Source organism: Musca vetustissima, unplaced genomic scaffold (assembly GCF_032173495.1).
Source record: "Musca vetustissima isolate MV318-11 ecotype Yass unplaced genomic scaffold, APGP_CSIRO_Mvet_v1 utg18919, whole genome shotgun sequence".
Lineage (NCBI taxonomy): Eukaryota > Metazoa > Arthropoda > Insecta > Diptera > Muscidae > Musca > Musca vetustissima.
The window spans coordinates 97,420-115,537 of NW_026887094.1; the positions used below are offsets into that span (position 1 = coordinate 97,420).

Below are 18,118 nucleotides of genomic sequence, written 5' to 3' on the forward strand. Positions count from 1 at the left end.
GTTCTGAGCCATTTTTTTCAATAGAAGAAAATCGAACCTCAGTTCTGAGGGGCTTTTATAGAAAAAATCCGATGATATTTTCTATGACATTTCGATCAATTGTTCTGATTTTTTTCTACAAAAATGTCGGGCCTCCGTTCTAAGGATTTCTTTTTTTACAAAAAATGGTTTTCTATAAAACACTAAGTTCGGAGTTTTTATATAGAAAACTTTTTTTATGATGTTTTTTTAAAGATGTTTTTTAGAAAAATGTCATCATCTGTCAGTTTTTGACGATTTAAAGTAAAAATGATACTTGTATGTTCCATCCCTCATATTTTACAACAACAAATTATTTTCCTACTCTTGGCATTCCATACCACATTGTCAGACTATTTTAATCCCCCCATAAGTATACTTTTGTATTATACAAAGCGCTAAAGTATGCAATGATACTCTTAAAAGAAAATACACAACAATGCAGACCATTAATCATTTTTCATGTTTTCTTATTGTTATTGTTAATTTAAAATTTCCGTGTTTGTGGAAAACATCAGAGAAAAAATCTACATATTTCCAGCAGTTAATCATGTCTAGTTAACATTGTTGCACATGGTTGTGATTTTATCAAAACAATGTGGCCGATAATTGTAAATGTCATGCAATGATATGTTCATATTTTAGTTTTCACATCATTTGTCATTTTTTATTTGTTTTCATCCACCTTTTTTTAGAATTGATTATCAAATTGAATTCTAATTTTTCTTTTTTATTATTTTCTCTCTCCTCTATTTGCAGTTTGGTCATTGTGCCGATTTAGAAATAAGCATACCCAATAATCAGGGTATAGACGGTGCCTTTTACCGTCTAGACTATAGTCCGCCATATGGTTATCCGGAACCAAATACAACAATTGCCTCCAATGAAATTGGTGATGAAATACAATTTTCGCGTGCTTTACCCGGTACGAAATACACATTCTGGCTGTACTATACCAATGGTACACATCGTGATTGGCCAACATGGACAGTGTCCATAACTACAGGTAAGTTTGTGTTTAGTTATTGCTATAATTATAGTTTTGTGACAATTTATTATTATTTTGTTGCTAATGACTTTAAATGTTTGCTGTCATTCGGATTCGTGCAATTTTCCCTCGATTCTATCGTGAAATTTACAGGATATCAATTCAATTAAAGTTTATAGTTTTGTTTCCATAATTTCTGTGTTGAAAATGTCATCAACGAATTTTAATTGTATGTTACTGTTTTAGATTGTGTAAATTGAAATTGATTTTAATCGTTACAGTAAATACAGTTTTTTAAAGTGTACATGAATTTTTTTCATTATGAATTTTGAGCCACCATTACTTTCTCTACAGACAACCCTTTAAAAATTAAATAAAATTGTAATTAATTCTGTTATAATTCAAGTTTCCTTATTTAATTTCCCTTCATTACCTTTTTTCATAATTACCTATTATGGCCCTAGTTATGAAATGTGCAAGTTTTATTTTTTAGAACCCAAAACTTTTGCAATGCTACCCAAAACAAACCCAGCATTGTACATTCTTTCACATTGTTGACCTTTAATGTCTTAATAAGTCCAAGTAGTAGGTAGCAGCACACAGCTAGTTAACAAAATACTTTTAATGAAGCTTGTGAAATTCTCGTGAAAGAAGAAACTTTCTTCATTTCATGCAATGTGTACTACAGACCAACTTGCATTTTGATGGAAATGTGTTCTCTGTTGTTTTTTTCGCTTGCCAACTTTCTCATGGCTAACAACGTTGTCTTGTCGTTGTTTGCTGGCCTTGTCACATTTTACAATAGTAGCGCTAGCTACATACAAATTTCTCCATTCTCGGTATATAATTAAATTTCCCCCTACCCAAAATAAGAGGGGCTCACAAAATATTCAACCAATGGGGGATTTTAGTCATAGTAAAAGCCTGGAAGTATCAGTTAAGGGAACCCCACCCATTCTCGATTTTAATTTTTCAAGATTTTCAATGGCCTGGCAAATCAATACCAATGCTTGTTAAGGTTTGTAACTTTACACATATATAATTGAATATTTAAAATAGAAGAAAAATAATTTACAAAAAAATTTTGTTATTGGTTTGTTGTTGTTTTTTGTAATTAAAGAAAAGTCCTTATTTTTGATGGCGGGCATGATAACTCCTCACTGGAACATCGGAATCCGAAAATTCCAACGGTGTTAGAAAGAGTATATGTCTGGCTCCCGTATGAACTAGGATTATTGACTTCGCTCTAAAATTAACAAAATGGTGGACCTTTGAAAAAATATTTTTGGAAAATCGCCGTTTTTTTACCAAAGCCCAAGTCAAAAAATAAGGAAGATCTTCACCGATTGGCTTTATCCTAGTTCATACGAGAGCTATACACTCCCAGAGAAACGTTGCAAAATTTCGAACCGATTGGATTATTAGTTTTTGAGTTATCGTGCCCGCCATTCGCAAAAAAATGTTTAGAGAAAAACGCGTTTAAAGTTTGAGAAGCCCTTCAGCCGTCACTTGATGCTGACACAATAAATCGGCTATATCTTCAAGAGTACTTGAGATTTTCATTTGAAATTTTGTAGGGACATTCTTTAATTAGTGTAGATTCGAATTAAACCATTGTATCATCATTCACCTTTTTGTTTTTACCTCTGCATTACGTCATATCGGCTAATGCAAAAAAGCGCAATATCATTACGAACATCATTCAAGCATTTACATTTCATTATCCAGTGAGATTTGTTGAGAAGTCGGGGTTTTTGTTTTCGAAGTGAATGTGAAAGTAGCACATTGATTTATTTGCAATTCAAATTTTTTTGAATAGCCTACATATTTCAGTTAATCAATTTTACATTTGTAATATCATGAAATATTCATCAGAGATCACATAAACTTACTACTATGTGGCGTTTTAGGACAAAGGACAGAGGACCTCCTCTCAAAATTGTCATGTATACGAAGGCAGTTCGGAAAGTTCTTAGCCTCGCACAAAAAGCGCGGTATAAACAGAAAAAAATTAAGTGTTTTAGAAACTTCCATGTCTGTTCTGAAGATATGTTAATTTTTGTTTCGATCTGGCAACTCCTTCATATAGGAACAGTTCTTCAAAAAATGCGCATCCGCAACTTTTTTACAACGGAAAAATTAGAAATGCGTGCTTTCATTGTAAAAAATGCGGATCCTTTTTTTTTTTTTTTTTTTTTTGAACACCTGTTTCTACATGAAGAAGTTGTCCGATCAAAACAAAAAAAGCTGTTTTGCAAATTACTCACACATTATATGGGACAGAGGAACTTCTACAGCTTGTCAATTAAAATGAGTAAAAGATATTCATACGATTTTTTACACAATATGAGGTCTATTTTAGCAAACAATCGTGAATCATTAACTCGAAAATCACGTTTTTGAGTTATGCCTTTCTTGCAGCAAATGAGCGATATTTATTCTTAGCCGAAATAATTTGCCAGGTCGTAAAGTCCCAAATATGGAATTGCGCTTATATCATGGAAACATCAACATGGTATTTGTAAGTATTCAAGTCGTATATTTCGTTTCAAAATAGTTAGGATGGACTTTTTTTAAAATGTTTTATGGTCCCATGTAAGATGAAAAATCTCTTTACAGCAAATACTTTTAGAAATTAATATCATAGTGGAAACTATAAAAAGTAAAGGCGGTTAATCGGAATTTTTCCTAAATTATCAACCCGTGTCTAAAATCGGAGGTACGTTATATGGGTGATATTTTTAAATGTGGACACCTCTTCGAACTTGTCCTACCCTTCAGAAGTTAGTCTCATTACAACAGACGAAACCATAATAATATAAAAACAAAATTTGGCGACATTTTCATTCTCTTAACCATTTAGAGGTTTTTCTTATCTTTTTAGAGGTTTTTTTCTTATCTTGCTAAACGATATCAGAAAACGCGTACCCCTTAAATATTTACGTATAACTACAATGTAATTGGTTCAAGTTAATGGTTAGCCACGCATCTTGGATACACTATAAACTTCTTCTTTCTATGTGCTTCAGGAGTAAATATATACGCCATTGAATGTAAAATTTCCACACAAAAGTTTTGGTACATTTGACCCATTAAATACCGATCTTTATCCAAACAATCTTAGTGCCACACAAAGCTGTAATACCCTGACAACATTGTTGTGTAGGGTATAACTAGGGTTTTATTACACTGCAAAAGGTTGACCAATATTTTTAATGAGAAGATTTGGTATCAACGAGAATTTAAAATACCAAACGTGGTTAAACTAAAGTATTCTTATTTGGGTGTTAACCGAAAACGGTAGAAAATGTGTCGAAAAATATTAAAAATCGAATGGTACCGTAGTATGTGGCCATCTCCAAAAGTAGACCCTATATTTATAATTTTTGAAAAAGATATTTAGTACTAAACGTGAATCCATAATACCAAACTGCAGCCAAAATGGTGTTCAAATTCCTCAAAACAAAGAAAATCGATGAATATTTTGAGATATGCAAACGGAATGACTAATAAAAAATAGTGACTTCGAATTTCAAATTCTATGTTATAGATTAGAAAAAAACGGATTGCATCGGCCGGGAATCGAACCCTGGCCGCCCGCGTGGCAGGCGAGCATTCTACCACTGAACCACCGATGCTTATAAATAGTTTCGAAAATCATACAAAGAATTTCTGCGATAATAATTCGCATATGCAATTTTGTTTAAATTTATGATTAATATTTTTAAATTGAATCGGTTTTTTCTTAATATTTACAATGTAATCTAAAACGTTTTACTAACGAAAAAACACTTTCCTAATTAGTTTTAGTGTATACAAACATTGTCTCCTATTGCTATATAAACACAATGCAATAAGATTTACATAAGACATAAAGAAAGAAAAGAAAATTTGAAAAGAATGTGGCAAATGAAAATATTTACCAAAACTCAAACAATAGCCTAGCCAATGACTATTAAATGGAAACTAAAGAGAGAGAGAATGGTGGGGAGGGGAAGGTCCGAAATTAATATCAAATGACATGACCTACAATTGATGATGGTTGCCTCAGTCGTTGGTTCATTCGTGTCATTCGTTTCGTCTACCATAAGTGAGTAGGCGGTGTATAATAATGGTGCCGGTTCCGCCGCACAACAAACATTACTTTTTGTCTTTTATATAAACCCACATAATGACACTCCAGGCTAAACCTTAGGGGACTCGAAGTAAATAGAATTAATTTATGTCAATGTTCGCACAGCACATGCAGTTGTGTGCGGGGCCAATTGGGTTTTATTGGTCCTTGTATCTATGTAACACCGACCTCACCTTAAAAACTGACCTAATAAGAATATTCCTTAGGCCTTTGTGGCACTTATTACTAAACCATCACAAACACTCACACGCACATAAAGTGACTACGAACGATGCTTAAGTCATATAAATTAATGTGTTTACGTGTCCATGGATATTTATCTTGGGGAATTAGGTTAATACGCTATCCCATAGTAAATGGGATATATCTATGTATTACTATGTGTACCTTTAGTGTATATAACTACATCTTGTGGGGTGTGAGTGTCATGTCCTTATAGTGTATTCTACAAGTCATTCACTTAGCAAATTGATTTCAATTAGTTACGGTGTGGTTAAAACGTGGCATAAATTTCTATTTATGAACCCCTGTATTCTCAATGCCGATCTATTGGTTTTCATAAAGACCTGTATTTATACAACTCAATTGGTCATTATAAATACCTGTGGACTTTATAAAGGACAATGGTATCTTATAATGTTCTGCGGTCTATATACATATCAATTGATGTGTGGTCTATATGCAGATCATTAGGACCATACAAAGACCACTGGTCTAGACCAATTTTCAGGATTTTAAATGGATTTTATGTATAAGATACCAATTGGGTTGTAATAACAAGTGAAAAAGCGTTGAGTTCGGCAAGGCCGAACTTTGGATACCCTCCACCATAGACATACTGACATAACAAGTGAAAAAGCGTTGAGTTCGGCAAGGCCGAACTTTGGATACCCTCCACCATAGACATACTGACAAGTACTTGAAACGAAAACATAGGGAAACTAACCAAAAAGTGCATCTATACCTACATTCTACAAACCGATTATGTTAACCATAAGCTACACCAAAGACAAATTTCAGCAATTTTTAATGGATATTTATACCCTCAGTCTTATGGCTAATGAGCGTGTATACACTTTTATACGGTGAAACTGTGCCTCATCGAAATATTGGTTCTATACCTCATGTTTCTTTGGGCCAAATCCGTTTCAGACAATTTGGATTTCAACCAAATTTTGCACATCTTATTATTTCTTCCAAAGTAAGATCCGCAGGTGAAATGATTACAACAGAGTCTTAGAACCATACGCAAAAAACGGAACAAATCAGATAACTATTTTAATATAAAACGGGGTTATATGGGGACTACCCCAAAAAGGGGGTGAATATTAATAATGTTTGGTAGGGAGATTTGTTACCATATACGATACGGAATTCGGTTGAAAAAACACGCTAAAGAACCCCAAAATACCGAGGGTACCATTATATGGGAGCTACCCGAAAAAATTGACCAATAGTCATAATTTTTTGTGGAGAGATTTGGTATCTATAAAAAAATCAAAATACTAAATTTCAGCCAATTCCGTGGAAAAATACGATCAAAACCCCCAAAATGGGGACTACCAGAAAAAGTGAACCCACATTTATAATTTTTTGTGGAGAAATTTAGTACCCAATAAGAACCCGATGTACCATATTTCAACGAATTCGGTTGAAACCCTCGCTCAAGAACCCCCAAAACAATGAAAATTGGGGGACACGTTTATATGGGAGCTATGCGTAAACGTGGACCAATATATCCCATGCTTCAGAAGATAGCGTGATTACAACAGACGGATAAGTGGATAAGTTACAAACGGAATGACCAAATTAATATACCCTCCATACTATAGTGGAGGGTATAAAAAATATTATTTAAAACAATTTCATCATTTGTTCTTCTTTTCTTTCAGCACCTGATCCACCCTCCAACCTATCCGTGCAGGTGCGTAGCAGTAAAAATGCCATAATACAATGGTCTCCACCGCTGCAAGGCAACTATACAGCATTTAAAATCAAGGTCTTAGGCCTATCGGAAGCTTCCGGTTCATATAATAGAGTATTTAATGTCAATGAGTCAACATTCCAACACAGTGCTAAAGAGCTGACACCGGGTGCCACATATCAGGTGCAGGCCTACACCATTTACGATGGCAAAGAATCGGTGGCCTATACAAGTCGTAATTTTACCACAAGTAAGTCACACAGATATAATGTTCATTTTAGTAATTCAATCATAATTTGAATTTAAATTTATTATTAATTTAAAATTTATTATTGAAATTTTTTGGTTTTTATTTATTGAATCAAAATTACAAAACAAATTTTAAAATTTTTTTGTCTATATTATCTATATATATAAAAATGAATTGCTGTTCGTTAGTCTCGCTAAAACTCGAGAACGGCTGAACGGATTTTTCTTATCTTAGTCTTAAAATATTCGTAGAGCTTCAGGGAAGGTTTAAAAGGTGAGAAAAATTTAAAAATCGCGAAAAATTTGCAAAAAAGAAAAAATATTATGAAAAAAAAATATTATGAAAAACAATACTATGAAAAAAATATTCATTTGTCAAATATTGAAAATTTTCAAAATATTTTATTTTATTCAATTGGCATTGTAACGAAACTTTTTTCCTGAGAATGCAAAACAATAATTGAGATGAATTCGCGATCATTGTATGTACACGTTTTCCATAAAATTCACGTACATTTTGGAACAAATGCAAGGATGAAAATCTGAAGATTCAGAAAGAGTTCTGATTCTAAGACACGTGCCCTAGATTATTCTTCTTGAAAATAATAATAGGAACATGTTGTTATTGAAGTACCTAAAATGTACCATTATATGGTGGTTATATGCCTAATCGTTGGTCAATGTCTTTAATCGCATATGTGTATCACAGAGAAAATTAAGTTCATATTGAAAGAGAACAACTATAAAAAGCATTTGTTATAACAAAGAGTCTCATGATGTTACCTCAATATGTCAACTACCAATATATTTAATACCATGAAAAATCGTTGTTAAGATCGAACTTTTGTACTTCCTAATATGTAGATTCCTTAAATCGGCCGGGACATTTATATGAGGACTATGTTACACAGTATGTGTAGTAGATTGGAAAACGGGGGTAAGAACTTCAACATACTGAAAATTAAACAGGAAATATGTATGGCGCCTTTTTATTGCATTAAGCCAAATCCATGATCCATCCATTCCGTCAAATTCTTTACAAAACCGAAAATGGTGCGGGACCCGTATGTAGGAGCTATACAAAACTTGGTCCTGAATAGAAATGTTTCCGCAAATGTGTTTTACCCTTTCAATATCACGGAATGATATATGATATGAATGATATACGATACTACAATGGGTATGGATATATACTAATACCACATGAGAAAATACCGAACAATAAGACCATATCATTATATGTATATCATTATATGGGGCTACCCGGACCAATTTGCACCAATATTGATAATTTTTTGTAAACAGGTTTTCTTCATCCAAAATAAAACATTACAGCACTTTGGCTGAAACACTCCCTAAAATACCGAACTCCTCAAAGTACCGACTATTGTGGGTACCTCAAAGATTTAACCAATATTGACAATTTCAGTACGATTCATTCTACCAAATATACAACCAAACGTGCCCAAATCCCCCACAGTATCGAAAAAGGTGGATTACTATTACATGGGGGATATTTGAAAGCTTGGGCGAACATAACATTGCAGCCAAATACCGAATATTAAGGGATGCCGTTAGATGGGGATATCCGAATACTTGAGTCAATATGGAAAATTCTAATTAGGGAGAATTTCTGCCCAATAAGTATCCCTAATATTAGGTTTGGGAAAAAGAAATCCATTAGACCGGTGGAACGATCGAATTTTACAGGCATGTCGTAACATCGTCCAGGAGCTAAAAATTAAACCATTCACACAAAGCTGGATTCAAAAATAAGCTCAATGGTTGGGTGCCTCACCAATACCAATACCGCAATTTCAGAGCACTATCTTAAAGATAATTTAATATTGGGCTATCGTTATGTGAATTATACATCAACAATATTGCTATGCAAGACAACGTTTGCCGGGCCGGCAATGTTGAATGTTGAAGTGTTCGTGAATCTTCAGGGAAGGTTTAAAAGTTGAGAAAAATTTGAAAATCGCGAAAAATTTGCAAAAAATATTTTGAAGCATATTTGCATTTCCGCGAATTTAGTATCGAGCTATATGGAAAGCACCACGTCGTAGTTGTTATTTTGAGGTATTTTGAGCGAAAATTGGTAGCGTATCATTCCTTTAAGCCTACATTTGTCATTTATTAAAATTTTTCAAAATATTTAATTTTTTTTAAATTGGATTGACATTGTATTGAAATTGAGAAGTATATTATTGAATGCACACGCGATCATTGTATGTACACGTTTTCCATAGAATACAGGTACATTTTGGGACCAATGCAAGGATGGAAAATCAGAAGACATTCTGAATCGAGTTCGTGGCCATTCAGGATATTCGGATTCTAAGATCCATGCCCTAGATTAATATGTTTGAAAATAATAATATGAACATGTTGTTCCTTAAAGTAAATGAAATGTTGATATGCAACGGGAAATATGAAATCAGGTGGTTAAATGCCTAATCGTTTTTCAATATCTTTGAACTTATAAACAGACCACGTCGCATATATCCCATACCAAAAATGTGTATCACAGAGAAAACTAATATACGAGATATTTTCTTTGCAAAAATCTATCATTAAGTTCAGCTGTAAAGAGAACAACCGACAAAAAACCAGCAAAATTAGAAAAATAGCATAATATCTAATTTGATGGTTGTACGAAAACCTCCATCCGATGTTACCTATTCGTATTGAACATGCCAACTACCGATAACACTCAGATTGGAAAACGGGAGTAAGAACCTTCAGATATAGTGCATAACTTCTGGGATGATGTTATGCCAAATTATAGCCAACTCTATGAGAAGATTAGGTCAATGTATTGAAAATGGGGCGAGACCTGTATGTATTGCTATATCAAAACTTGGACCTAAATAGGTAATTTTTCGCAGAAATGTGTCTCACCTCCAATATCCCGGAATGACATATTTTAGCTACTACAATGGGAATGGAAATATATACATTTTTGGTAGGAATATTTGACAGCATATGAGAAATTATTGGGGTTACCATTATATGGGTGCTCCCCGGAAACTTGGATAAATATTGATAATTCTTTGTAAGGAGATTTTGTACTCACTGATCATTTAAAATATAAAATTACAGCTAATTTGGTTGAAACACGTGTCCAAACCCCCAAAATACAGAGGAGTGAACCAATATTGACAATTTTAAGTAGGATTCATGCTAACAAATAAAACAACCAATTACAGCAGATTAGGTTGAAAAACGTGCCCAAAGCTCCAAAAATTTGGAGTGCCATTATATGGAGGCTTTTCCGAAGCTTGCACAATTTTTTAAGGAACATTTTCTACTCAATGATCATCCAATATATAAAATTAAATGAAGGGATTACCTGGATACTTGCCAATATTGATAATTTTAAGTACAGATATTCTGTTGTAAACCGTGCCCAAGATCTTCAAAATATGGAATGTTTATTGCTACCGTTATATGGGCAGTACTCTGAAATATGTGCCAATATTGATAATATTTGGTACGGATATTTTCTGTTCAATTACAACCCATTCTGTTGAAAAATCGTCAAAACTTCTCATATTGCGAGGTACGGTTATATGGCTACCCTAAATAGTGAACCTAGGAGTAGTAGCAATGTATGTGCAAATTTCAGAGCACTAACTCAAATCGTGGAGGGTAGAAAAAGCTAACTTATTATTGGCCTATCGTTATGTGAATTATACATCAACAATATTGCTATGCAATACAACGTTTGCCGGGCCCGCTAGTACTATATACAAATTGTTTGTTGTATATGAACACATATAATAATTAATAATATTGAAATGCTACATATATATTTTTGTTTAAATTGATTTTGCAATATATTTTTTGGAGTAATTGCGCCAAAAAATTCAATTGAATTAAATTTTATTCAATATGGATGCATTTTTAATTTTTTCAAAAAATTATACATGTTTCATGAATTTTACCTTTTTGCAATTATTTTGTTGTGCATTTTAAATTTATTTATAACTTATATATAGACATGCGTAGTTATAATACAGGTTTTTAATTTAAGGCATATCATTAATTTAATTAATGCATATATTTTTAATAACCTTTTTTTAATAACACCTCGAAATGTTGGTCTTAAATCCATACAGATGAATTAAAGTACAAATCTAAATCTAATCCAAATGTTTGCATGAAATTCCCTTTCAGCCCAAAGACTACACCAATAATCATACTACACTTTTTTCACATGTTATTCAAAACATATCAAAGGATTGCATTTGGAATTCATAAAACTCCATTTAAAATTAACAATATTCCATTTGAGATTCAAATAATTTCATTTGAAATGCATAAAATTTGATTTGAAATACATAACATTTTATTTGTTATTCTTAACATTTAATGGTAACACACAAAGAAAATATATGAATTTGAAATGAATTGTTACGAATTGCAACTGACATTTTATGAATTACAAGTGAAATGTTATGAGTTTCAAATTGAATTCTTTGAATTGTAAATTAATTTCAATGAAGTTCAAATTAAATTTTACGAATTTCAAATGAAAACATACAAAATACAAATAAATTCTTTAAATTTCAAATGGATTTTTTTCATATGATAAGTTCAAAATTACAAATGAAATGTTGTAAATTATCAATTACATTCTCGAATTACAACTGCAAATTTATGATTTACGAATTGAGGTTGCGAATTGCAAATGAAATTCTTGAATAGCAGTTGGAATGTTTTGAACAACATTTGAAAAAGTTGTAGTGTGTATCCAGCGATAGCATTCCTGAACCCCTTTCTTGTTGGATAGATAAAATACTAAATAGCAGAATTATAAATTCGAATGTAGGAGATACAAAAATCAGAAAAACAGTAACTCCTGTGGGCGGGTGCTCTCACCGTTGCTATGGCTATTGGTAATCAACAACATAATGATGGAACTGAAAAATTCCTTCAACAATCTCGGAGTTTATGCAAAGAGCCTTATCGACGCTGTCACTCTGGGCCAACGGTAACGGCTTTGGAGTGATCCAACAAAGATAGAACTGGTAATGTTAGGAAACGTAAACTCGTTGTCTTTGTTCCACCAACACTGGATGAAGTTTGTTCTGTCGCCCGAAGCAAAATACCTTAGCACAATCCTGGACTGTCAATTACGATGGAACAGGAACGGGCGAAGAGATGGCAGATTGCACTCTATGCATACAAGAATTCCATTGAGAAATATTGGGGACTAAAACCATCGACTATACACTGGTTGTATAACACCGTGGTAAAGCCCATCCTTTCCTATGGTTCTCTTTCCATCGTGTCTAAGTTTCTTTTTAACTATGGAACCGCATCATTAGCGACCTAAAGTGGCTGGGAAAGTGCAACCTTAGCACGTAATATGTTTTCTGTCCAATTTCTAAAGCCATCGAAACTATTTCCTACCTACCTCCTCATACTTCCTTGCTAGTTTCTTATCTTTTCAATCCCCCCTATATCCCTACGGATCTAACCTTTTTGGTTATGACCTTCACATTACTAACCAGTAAGGAAAGTGGTAAAGTCGGACTGGGCTGACAATATGATACCCTTTACCACTTTGTGTGTATTCGACATATGTATCCTTACAGACGTCGCCTTTTCGAAGAAACATTGACCTGAAATTTAAATATGTGATTTTAATCTATAAGTGAACCGACTAGCATCAATCCATACACTGCCATTCCGCAAACTATGATAAATTTGATTTCATTCGGGCAGATTTAGAGTCTGCTGCACTGTTCAAAACGTAATCTCTGTAAGCTATGTCTGCATATGCACCAATTTCAACTAAACACAATAACGTCATTCTAGTCGTAATTTGCAACATTTCATGTCAAATTGGACGAAAATATATATAGGAGCTGTATCTAAATCTGAACTGATTTTCGCGAAACTTAGCACACACCATTCTAGATTAAATTCAGTACGCTATGAAAAATTCCGTGGAAATAGAAAGAAATATAGGGGCTTTGGTACACTATTTACATTAAATCGGACCAAAACATATATGGGAGCTATATCTGAATCTAAAGCGATTTCATCGAAACTCTGCGCACATCATTTTGGACTTAATTATGTGCGCAATGCCAATTTTCGGTAAATATATTATATATACCTTATACTAAAATATGATGGAAAATATGACAGAGAACATTTTCTAGGGTATTCTTACTTGCTATAACCGAGTTTTAAATGAGTTTCTAATAATCCCTTGAAAAGGGAAGCGAAAAGTCCCCTTCAAATAGTCTACTGAGGGTTAACGTATTAGACAAAAATATTTCTCACATTTACATCAGTAATATTGCCAAAGACACAATATACCAAAAAAGCAAGTATATCGAGAAATGGGAAATATTGCCACACCTTTTTAGGTTACCTCCCGACCTAAACGTTCATAATGTCGAATATATATGTCTTCTATTTGTAGTTTTTTTTTATCATTTTTTCCCGATAATGTTTTTTGTTTTGCACAATGAATAGAATGATTATAAACTGGAAATCTGATCCAACTTTCTTTTTTTTCTGTAAATTGCACTACAATTTTAATTTGGCTATTTTTTTTTTTTTTTTTTTTTTTTTTTGGCTATAGTAACAATTGTAACATACAATGGCAATGGTAACATACAAATTCCATTATCCTGCTTTGTTTTTCATCATGTCAATTTAACTTTTATGTAGAAAGTATTAAATCCTTTCATGTGCCACTTATCCAAAATGTGAGTTCCAACTAACAATTTAGCTGAGCATTCATTGATCGTAACATATATTACATATATAGTCGATTATGGGCTATGGAGTGCATGCATGTACCCATACTTCAAATTGATTTTGGATTGAATCACACACAAACATGCATTCTGAAAATTTTGTCGAAATAGCATAGGAACATAATTTTCTTTAGCAATACATCTCTTATTTTTACCTACATATACATATACACACTTTTAATGAAACTACAAATTCAAGTGAAATCAATTCTCCTTTTTTCTTGTTTTTCTCCTTCGTATCTGTAAATTCTTCTTCAACTCATCACGCAACGGATTTCCAAAAAAAAACCCGCACACAAATCAACAATTTCATATTAATTTCGCTTGTTGTCCCCCCAAACACATTCGCCTGAGTAGAACCCAATACACCGGGTAAATTTATTGTATGGTTTCGTAATGAAACCACTTTATTGGTCCTTTGGCAGCCACCATATCCTGCCGGCATTTACACACATTACAAAGTCTCGATAGAACCACCAGATGCGCTGGAAAGTGTTTTGTATGTGGAAAAGGAGGGTGAACCACCAGGACCAGCACAGGCAGCATTTAAGGGTTTAGTTCCGGGCCGGGCATATAATATATCGGTACAAACCGTGTCAGAAGATGAGATATCTTTACCCACCACCGCACATTATCGTACATTACCGTTACGTCCATTAAATGTAACATTTGACAAGGACTATATAACATCGAATTCATTTCGAGTGATGTGGGAGGCACCGAAAGGTGTATCCGAGTTTGATAAGTACCAGGTATCTTTAGCCAACTCGAGACGACAATCAACAACAACAGTACCGCGTACCAATGATCCCATAGCCTATTTCGATTTCCGTGATATACCAGAGCCGGGAAAGACATTCAATGTTATTGTTAAAACCGTCTCGGCAACATCATGGGCCGCCAAGGTAACATCATGGCCCGCCACTGGAGATGTAACGCTGAGACCCTTGCCAGTACGGAGTTTGCGTTCATTCAGTGGTGATTCTAGCAACAGCATGATGATTAACTGGGAACCTGATCCAACTTCGACCCAAGATGAATATCGTATTGTCTATCATGAATTGGAGACGTTTAATGGTGACACCAGTACCCTATCCACTGATCGCACACGTTTCAATTTGGAAAGTCTTTTGCCGGGGCGTAACTATTCTGTGTCCGTACAGGCTCTTTCAAAGAAAATGGAATCTAATGAAACAACAATATTTGTGGCAACACGACCATCCTCACCCATCATTGAAGATTTGAAGAGCATTAGAATGGGCCTCAACATCAGCTGGAAAAGTGATGTCAATTCCAAGCAGGAACAATATGAAGTACTGTACACACGTAATGGCACCTCTGAGGTAAGGACTCTTTTCACCAAGGAATCACGATTGGTAATTAAAAATCTACACCCAGGAGCTGGTTATGAGGTCAAGGTGTTTGCTGTCAGTCATGGCTTGCGGAGTGAACCCCATTCATATTTCCAGGCGGTTTGTAAGTATATCAACATCTTTCACATTTTTAAATTGACAGTATTTCTAATTTTTTCCCTTTTGCTCCTAGATCCCAATCCGCCACGTAATTTAACCATTGAAACGGTACGCAGCAATTCCGTCTTGGCCGGGTGGGCTCCTCCGGAAAATAGTGACTTCACAGAATACAATATACGCTATCGCACTGAAAGTGAACAACAATGGGTACGTCTGCCCAGTGTACGCTCCACCGAGGTCGATATTACCGACATGATCAAGGGTGAAAAATATACCATTCAAGTGAATAGTGTAAGCTTTGGTGTAGAAAGTCCCAATCCCCAAGAGGTTAATACCACAGTACCACCCAATCCTGTCTCGAATATAATTCCCTTGGTGGATTCACGTAATATTACCTTGGAGTGGCCCAAACCAGAGGGTCGTGTTGAGTCGTACATTCTTAAATGGTGGTCCACAGACGATGAATCGAAAACCCAAATGAAAAATGTTTCCGAAAATAAATCAAGTAAGACCTTCTCTCATGAGTATAACTTTTTCCAAACCTAATATAATCTCCTCCATTACAGCCGATGACATTTCCACGGTCCGAATACTAATTGGCGACCTGATGCCGGGTGTGCAATATAAATTTGATATACAAACAACTTCGTATGGTATATTCTCCGGTACCACTCATCTTTCAACACGCACAATGCCTTTGATACAATCCGAAGTGGTGGTGGTCAATGATAAACAGGAAGATGAACGTGATGCAATTACCCTGTCCTATACACATACTCCCCAATCATCGTCGAAATTCGATATCTATCGCTTCTCATTAGGTGATCCAGAAATCAAAGATAAAGAAAAACTTGCCAATGATACTGACCGCAAGGTCACCTTTACCGGTCTGGTACCAGGTCGTCTATATAACATCACAGTTTGGACTGTTAGCGGTGGTGTTTCCAGTCTACCCATACAAAGACAAGATCGTCTATTCCCCGAACCCATAACCCAGCTGCATGCCACCAATATAACCGATACTGAAATCTCTCTGAAATGGGATATGCCCAAGGGCGAATTCAATGATTTCGATGTACAATACCTGACCGCCGACAATATACTTGCACAAAATATAACAACACGCAATGAAATCACCATAACCGATTTAAAACCGCATCGCAATTATACATTTACAGTGGTTGTACGTTCCGGTACCGAATCATCGGTATTGCGAAGTAGTTCTCCTCTGTCGGCCAGTTTTAGTACCAATGAAGCGGTACCTGGTCGTGTGGAAAGATTTCATCCGATAAATGTGGAACCCAGTGAAATACTGTTTGAATGGCTACTGCCACAAAGTGTAGCTAATGGGATTATTCGGCAATTCTCCATAACCTATGTGAATATAAATAATGCTACGGAAGGGAAAACAGTAGATTTTGATTCATCCGAATCGACGGGTTCGATAAAGAGTTTGAAACCCGGAGAAACATATGTTTTTAAAATACAAGCCAAAACTTCAATTGGTTATGGACCGGAAAGGGAATATAAACAGACAATGCCGATATTGGCACCACCCAAACCCGCAACACAAGTTGTACCCACGGAAGTTTATCGCAGTTCATCGACCATACAAATACGTTTTCGTAAAAATTATTTCTCCGATCAAAATGGTGTGGTGAGTATATTTTGTTTTTATACCCTTCACCACACTGTGGTACAGGGTATTATGTCTTTGTGCATATGTTTGTAACAGGCAAAAGGAAACGAGATAGACCCATAGTTCCATTTGAGAATATGCATAGATTCACTTTTTGAGTCGATTGATGCATGTTCGTCCGTCCGTCTGTTGGTGTTAAATTGTAAACAATGTACAGGTCGCATTTATAATCCGAATTGGATGAAATTTGGCACAGCTCATTTATTTGGCCCAAGGACGAACCCTATTGAAATTCGGAAAAATCGGTTCAGATTTAAATATAGCTCCCATATATATTTTCGTCCGATTTAAGGTAAATGGTGCACCAAAGTCCGTACATATCTTTTGATTTGCACGAAATTTCGCTCAGTGTATTGAATTAGGTAATGTGTGTGAAGTTTCGTGAGAATCGGTTCAGATTTAGATATGGCTCCCATACATATTTTCGTCCGATTTAATGTACGGTTTGCATGACATTTCGCACAGCTTATTGAATTAGGTCTAAAATGATGTGTGTGAAGTTTCGTGAAAATCGGTTCAGATTTAGATATAGCTCTCATATATAATTTCGTCCGATTTAATATAAAAAGTGCACCGAAGTCCCTATATATCTTTCGATTTACACGAAATTTGGTATAGCGTACTGAATTAGGTCTAGAATGACGTGTCTTAAGTTTCGTGAAAATCGGTTCAGATTTCGATATAGCTCCCATATACCTTTTCTTCCGATTTTACGAAAATTGTGCACTAAAGACCAAAGTGTGGTCGTTTGGTACACAATTTTGTACAATGTACTTAAGTTAGTAACCTTACGTGTGTCAAATTTTCTTGAAATCGATTCAAATTTACATATAGCTCCTATATTTGTT

At 34.6% G+C, this 18,118-nt stretch overlaps 1 protein-coding gene and 1 non-coding gene across 2 annotated transcripts; one reads left to right on the forward strand and one right to left on the reverse strand.

The window, feature by feature from the left end:
- Positions 1-744: 744 nt before the first annotated feature.
- On the forward strand, positions 745-17,241 carry LOC133334657 (tyrosine-protein phosphatase 10D-like; the record flags this gene model as incomplete). The annotated part of the gene is made up of 5 exons (XM_061542989.1): positions 745-1,024; positions 7,034-7,315; positions 14,457-15,575; positions 15,645-16,076; positions 16,138-17,241. Coding segments are annotated over 5 exons (3,217 nt in total), but the record flags the coding sequence as incomplete, so codon positions are not given.
- On the reverse strand, positions 4,574-4,644 carry Trnag-gcc (transfer RNA glycine (anticodon GCC)). The gene has a single exon. It is a non-coding gene; the product is annotated as a tRNA-Gly (tRNA).
- Positions 17,242-18,118: the final 877 nt, after the last annotated feature.